This window comes from Alnus glutinosa, chromosome 12, assembly GCF_958979055.1.
Source record: "Alnus glutinosa chromosome 12, dhAlnGlut1.1, whole genome shotgun sequence".
Lineage (NCBI taxonomy): Eukaryota > Viridiplantae > Streptophyta > Magnoliopsida > Fagales > Betulaceae > Alnus > Alnus glutinosa.
Window position 1 is genome coordinate 3,676,931 of NC_084897.1, and position 7,383 is coordinate 3,684,313.

The following is a 7,383-nucleotide window of genomic DNA, read 5'->3' on the forward strand; positions in this document are numbered from 1 at the left end:
CACCTATCTGTTAGGAGTTGCTGTTAAATCATAATGAAAGAGTGTCAAAATTCTCAAAATATCCATTTTTTTTTATTTATTTTATTTTTATAGGGAAAAATAGAAAAAAACTTGCAAGAATTTAGGACATAGTAAGGATTTAATAGAATTTGTAAAAATACCAATGCCTAAATCTTTGAAAATTTAGTTTGAGAATAATATTTAGTTTAAATATAGGTTGTAATGTGGAGAATTATTATTATTTATAATAATTTTTTTTTTTCACTTGTGAAAAACTATTGAAAATAAAGAGAGTAATAGATATTAAAAGAAAAAATCAAGAAGACCATGCAAAGTTAAAGTCAAGTTCCTTGGCCCCCCTTCCTGTGCCTAATTCAATTATTATGAACCACCAGAGCTTGCAGATGTCAGATGCATGCATTGAACCAATTTTACTGATTACCAAAAAAAAAAAAAAAAAAAAAAAAAAATAAAGTGAAGAAGAAAGTGCAACTTGGCTTCCCCTCTTGGCGTCTTGGGTCTTATTGTTAACTTTATGGGCATTACGACACGTTTTTGACATTAATATCGTGGTAGCTTGATCGGTCCCGAAGTTAAGAGTAGGAGGAGCTTCCTGCGTTGCTGCGTGACCATGACTAACTCGATCACTGACGTACAATACCTCTTATCATCCGTACATAACCGGTAAACTGCAACTTGCCCAGGTAGGGTGGACCTCCCATGGGATTTCACACTCTGTTGGAATCCCCTATAATTCAAACATGTCGGCTCTTGTTTTCAATAAAAACCTGACATCTATCCTCGTTCTGAAATGCGAGGTACGTAGCTAGAGAGAAACAGATCAGAAGGGGAAGTGATACAGAAATGTCTAGTGAAGCAGCACCACCATGTTCTGAACAAAGTATGGAGGAATTTTCCAGAGAACTTCATGGGAAGAAAGTTTTGAGAAGATTCGATTCCTTGGATATAGAATCCTCCACTGTTCACGGTCGTCAGGGCCATGGCTCCAGGGTACGTTTCTTTCTTTTTTTTTTTTTTTTAAGACAGTAACCGACTTTATTTATTGCATGGCATATATGGCAACTGGGACAAAACAAAAACTAAAATTTGATTTAATGTTGTTGTTTTTATTTTTGAATTTCAGGCAGTGGGGTGGTCGGTGGTCTTGCATTTAGCATTCCAGAGCATCGGAATTGTATACGGAGACATTGGTACTTCACCGCTCTATGTGTATGCGAGCACTTTCAGTAATGGAATCAAGCACAACGACGACATTTTGGGTGTTCTTTCCTTGATCTTTTACACCCTCACCTTAATTCCTCTCGTTAAGTACGTTTTCATCGTCTTACAAGCCAACGATAATGGCGAAGGTACGATTTTGCCAAGTTAATTCTCGTTTAGCTGTTTATATTTTCATACATATTTAATTATGGCCATATATTTATTTATAAAATATATATATATATATATATATATATGTTTGTTTAGGAGGGACGTTTGCGTTGTACTCTCTCATATGCCGATATGCAAAGGTTGGTTTGATCCCAAATCAGCAAGCAGAGGACTGGGAGGTGTCGAATTTCCAGCTTGAGTTACCGAGCAGTCGTGAGTGGATGGCATCGAGGGTGAAGTCTAAGCTGGAGAGCAGCCAGTTTGCCAAGTTCTTCCTATTGCTTGCCACCATGCTTGGAACTGCCATGGTTATTGGTGATGGTGTTCTCACTCCTTGCATCTCAGGTGTGTTTAATTATCCTTTATTTTACCCTCTATATCTTGAAACGTGTTATTTTTGCTTTCCAATGTTGTTACACGTCATTGCCGATTTATTGGAAACGATGCAAAAAAGACGAGTAATTAGCTAGGGCTAATTCGTCTTTTTGTTGCTCGTTAATTTTTGTCTCGCTTTTGACTTTCAAATTCCAACTTTAATTTCCTCTTTTCCATTTTGTCGACAGTGTTATCCGCTGTGGGAGGGATCAAGGGAGCTACATCTTCGATGACAGACGGTACCCCCATTTAGTGGACTCGCATCTGACTATGATATTGGTTCCTTTCCTATATTTAAGAAAAATATCATAAAAAAAATCAAAAACTAATCCACAACAAATACTCTAAATTTGCATTTTTATGGGTGAAAAACTATGGTGCTTCCCAATCCATTATTTTAATAATAAAAAAAATGGCTTTCTCCTCTCTCCTTCCCCTTCCCGCGTTCAGAAGATGGGTTTGCCGGAAACAATTTTCCAACACCACCGCTAGATGACTGAGAAACTTGTTTTTGATTTTCCTTCTCTTTCTCACCAAACAAACAAATAACCACCTTAATCACATACACAAAATCCACAAAATTCAACTGCAAGAACAATCGGAAAAAAAGAAAAAGAAAAAAAAGAAAAAAAGAAAAAACCCAAATCCATGTCTTCCAAACAAAGCAATTAGAGTACAAATTCATTGGAAGAGAACTACCAGATCTTGTAGTCTTGTGGCCAGATCTTGTAGTCTTGTGGAACCACACCATGTAGTCCGGCAATCCTTGTCAGAAAATCGGCTTTGCTCAACCGGAAATCGTATCTCCTCCGTCAACCCACCAGAAATTCGGTCCCTGTTTCGCCGACGACGACCCTACGGAGATTCGGCGCCTCTGCTCTCCCTTTCGGCTTATCGGGTCTTCGAGTCTTCGTGGATCGACCCTTCTGCATCTCCAATTCTCTCTCTCAAGCTCCGGCTTTCCCTCTCTATTTCACTCTCTCCCTCGATTTCTCTCTCAGTATATCTCTCTGTTGGTTTCTGATGAAAGTAAAGGAAGGTAACAGGAAGAAGGGAGAAGGTCAGTTTTGAGAGAGAGGAAAAAAGAAAAAAAAATGAATAAAAAAAAAAGTAGGAAAGAGAAAGAATAATAAAATAAGAGTAAAAAATAGTATTTAATTGATATATGAAAAATTAAGGGAATCTATGGTAGTGTGTTTTTTTATACGGGAACAAAAAATAGTTTTGTTCCCTAAATATAGGGAAAATAGTTGGGAATCTGCTGCTAATGCTCTTACTCATCTGTTCGTGATAGTTTATAAGAAAATTTTATAATATTTTTTTTTTTTTGGGTTTTTGCATAATTTTAATTTATTTAATTTTCTTTTTTAAAATTGCATTTTATTTTTTTAGTAGTTTTTTTTTGTCATTTTTTTTATTTCAATTCTTCCGCCGTTCAAAATTAATCATGATAGTTTATAGAAAAATTTTATAATTTTTTTTTTTGGGATTTTGCGTAATTTTAATTTATTTAATTTTCTTTTTTAAAATTACTTTTTTTTTTTTTGGTCTTTTTATTTATTTATTTATTTTTAATTTCAATCATTCCGCCGTCCAAAATTAATTAAGTAGCAGTAACGGGTCAATGCAATATAAGTAGGGATGTAAATAAAGCAAAGCTACCCGTGAGCTCGTTTGGGTTCGGCTCGATAAAGCTCGGCTCGTACGCGACTTAGTTATTAAATTAGCTACTCGTGGACACGAAAATATACTCGATTATTAAACGATACAAACCCGTATAAAACTCGGCTCGCTCGTTTAAAACTCGACTAGCTTGGTTATATGATACTAAATCATAGAATTTAAATGATATACTGATAGTGGATAGTGTATCTTCATTATATAATGTAAATTATGTAATAAACATATGATTCATCATTTATATCAACAAGACGTACAACAACATTTATTTTGTATGACTAGTGACTCGGTATGATCTAATCACGTAAATTATATAATATGATTTAACAATTCATATGAATATGATTTAAAGATTCATATGTGATATAATTAAGTATATATATATATATATATAACTATAAATTCAGTAGCGGACCTAGCATTGGCAAATTTTTTTTTGGGGGGGGGGCAAAACTAAAAAAATAAAAAAAGTTAGGGTAAAATTTTAATTTTAATTTTTTTTTTCTTTTTGGAAAAAAATCTGGGGCTTGGGGGGACCCCCCCCCCCCCGGTCTTTGAAGAGATCCGTTTATGTAGAAATTATAGTCATATAATGTCACATAATTCATAAATTCTAACTCATAAGTATACAATTCATAGTAATGTAAACTATAAAGATTAAGAACTAGTGGTAACTAAATCACTTTACCACAAAAGAATGGTATATCTTTTTTCGAGCCGAGTTGAGCTTAATTTTTAATTTTTAAAATTCGTCATATGAGCTCAAGCTCGATTCGAACTCGTGATAAGAAAGCTCGAACTCGGCTCGAGCTCGTAATAAATTTAGATGAGCCAAGCTTAAACATGCACTACTCGCCTAAGTTCAGCTTGTTTACATCCCTAAATATAAGCAACTTTGCTACGTACGTCACATAACACATATTAAAAAAAAACATAGTTTTCAATTCCACGTCCACTATTTTTTTTTTTTTGAAATCAATTCCACATCCACTATTTGGGGGGATGGTCGGCACCTTGCGGGGATAGATGAAGTTATTTTTTTTTATTTTTTTTTTTTCCATTTTTGGTTATTTTTTTTATAATAAAAAATTAATTTTTATTAACACAAGACATGAAAAAATTGCTTATGTGGCATTATCGGGAATTAATTATTTTGAGAAATTCTAGTGTCCTTCTGGAGTCTTTCAATACTGACATGACATCTTGTTTTTAATAAAGAAAAACTACAACTTGATTTCTCTCTTTTGTTTTTATTAGAAAATACAAGGTATGATGTCTGCATAGAAGGACCCCGAATGACACTAGAAGGAGGTCTAGCATTTCTCAATTATTTTTGGACGGAAATAGTGAAATGAAAAATGCAAAAAACCTAAGATATTAAAATGCAATTTTAAAAATCCAACGAATAAATTGAAATTGTGCAAACATGCACCCTGAAAGTTATGATGAATTTTCCTCTAATTTTTAAGCCCTTCGATCTCTTGCACATTTTATCAATTTACAAATTGCACTAGTTTGACAAATAGTGCTTAATTTGGTACAAACTCAAATAAAATATAATACTACTCTTTTTTATAAATTAATCTTGTGTACTGATCATACCATTATTTTTCATTCCTGCATGTAAAGATATGATTGTTTGGATATCAGTTGCCATCTTGATCTTCCTATTTATGATTCAAAGATTTGGAACCGACAAAGTGGGCTATACTTTTGCGCCAATAATTTGCGTTTGGTTCGCATTCATCGGGGGCATTGGCCTTTTCAATTTCATCAAATTTGATCCAACTGTCGTCAAAGCCATAAATCCAAACTACATCGTTAAATATTTCCAGAGGAACAAAAAAGAAGCATGGATATCCCTTGGTGGCACTGTTCTTGCCATAACAGGTCTGGAATTGCTTCCCAATTATAATATGAGATAATTATATATTAATTATTGTTTGAATTACTTTGAAATTTTATTAATGAATTTTAACTTGAAATATATATGCAGGAACCGAAGCGCTGTTTGCCGATGTTGGCCACTTCACAGTACGGTCAATTCAAATAAGCATGTGCTCAGTGACATACCCGGCTCTCATTTTGGCATACACTGGACAAGCTTCCTTCCTTCGCAAGCATAATGATCTTGTCAAGGATACCTTCTACGAGTCCATACCAGGTAACGTACAAAAACACATATTTTCTGCAGTCACGATCCATAAAACGCAACCCACGTTGTTAAATCATGTTTATTTTGTTAATATATTTTGCGATATATTAACTAATTGAGGTTGCTACTTGTGATCGATGCAGACCCTTTGTATTGGCCAATATTTATGTTGGCTATATTGGCGTCAATAGTAGCTAGTCAGGCCATGATTTCAGGGACTTTCTCTATGGTCCAACAATCCCTCTCACTAGGGTGTTTTCCTCGGGTGAAAATCGTGCATACATCGGCTAAGTATGAAGGACAAATTTACATACCAGAAGTCAATTACCTTCTTATGTTGGCATGCATAGGGGTCACTTTGGGTTTCAGGAGCACCGCAAAGATTGGCAATGCATACGGTAATTAAGACACTACCCTCATACCTTTGATATATCAATAGTAATATATAAACTTAAAAACTAATGGACATTTTATTTTTGTTATTTTGTATACAGGGATAGCAGTGGTATTTGTGATGACTCTCACATCGGCCTTCCTAGTACTAATCATGATCATGATATGGAAATCTCACATTCTCTTAATAGTCTCCTATGTTCTTGTTATTGGCACTGTGGAGCTTCTCTATTTAAGCTCAGTCCTTTACAAGTTTGACCAAGGAGGATATCTTCCCCTAGCCTTTGCTGCAGTATTGATGAGTATAATGTACATTTGGAATGATGTGCACAGAAGAAAGTACTTCTATGAGTTGAATAACAAAGTTTCTTTGGAGAAGCTCAAGGAGATGGCAGCTGAAACAAAGTTTTGTCGACTCCCTGGTTTGGCCTTGTTCTATTCAGAGCTTGTTCAGGGCATCCCGCCCATTTTCAAGCACTACGTTGCAAATGTGCCTGCAATGCACTCAACCCTGGTCTTCGTCTCCATCAAGTCACTACCCATCAGCAAAGTTCCAGTGGAAGAGCGTTTCCTCTTTCGTCGAGTGGAGCCTAAAGACCAAAATGTGTTTCGATGTGTTGTGAGATATGGGTACACAGATAGGCCTCAAGAACAAGAACCCCTCGAGAAAATGTTAGTTGAAAGATTGAAGGAGTTTGTCGTAGATGATTTTTGGTTCGCCCAAAGTAAACTAAATAATTCTGAAAATGATGGGGAGTCGTTGGATGCTCGGACGTTGGTTAATGAAGACCAAGAAAATAAAGTTGATGAAGAGGAGGTGGAGAGAGAGATTGAGGCTTTAGATGAAGCATGGCGTGCCGGGGTTGTTCATTTGATTGGTAATAATGAAGTGGTTGCTGGAAAAGAAGCAGGTATAGTAAAGAGGTTTTTGATAAATTATGCTTACAATTTCTTGAGGAAAAATTTAAGACAGTCTGAAAATGTTTTTGATATTCCTTGCAAGCGCATGCTAAAAGTCGGCATGATTTACGAGCTATAAAACGTGAAGAAAGTGGAGAGGAGCATTGGTAAGCTAATTGACGTGGTCGGTCAACTATATATATTACTTTTTCATGCATATTTATTACAGATTGGATTCAAGTGGACAAGAGCGTTGGATATCTGAAGCTGACCTATTTCCAGAGTCATTTCGTCAGAACAGGTCTTGGTTACGTACCAAACATGGGAGTGACGGATGAGAAGAAGAGTCCCACTAACAACATGGGAGTTATTATAATTAAGTGTTTATTAGCAGAGAATAAAAGATATTGTATATCCTTTAAGTGTTATTATATTAGTAGAAGTCCATAAGAGTTATCTTTATCCTTGTGATAGGTATTTATGTGGTC

General features: G+C 35.3%; 1 protein-coding gene across 1 annotated transcript; it reads left to right on the forward strand.

The window, feature by feature from the left end:
- The first annotated feature begins 817 nt into the window (after positions 1–817).
- LOC133852096 (potassium transporter 5-like) lies at positions 818–7,094 on the forward strand. The gene is made up of 8 exons (XM_062288770.1): positions 818–1,011; positions 1,145–1,370; positions 1,489–1,737; positions 1,956–2,006; positions 5,077–5,337; positions 5,444–5,611; positions 5,746–6,000; positions 6,097–7,094. The coding sequence occupies exons 1-8, from the start codon at positions 865–867 to the stop codon at positions 7,032–7,034; spliced, it is 2,295 nt and encodes a 764-aa protein (XP_062144754.1). The 5' UTR covers positions 818–864; the 3' UTR covers positions 7,035–7,094.
- The last annotated feature ends 289 nt before the right edge of the window (positions 7,095–7,383 follow it).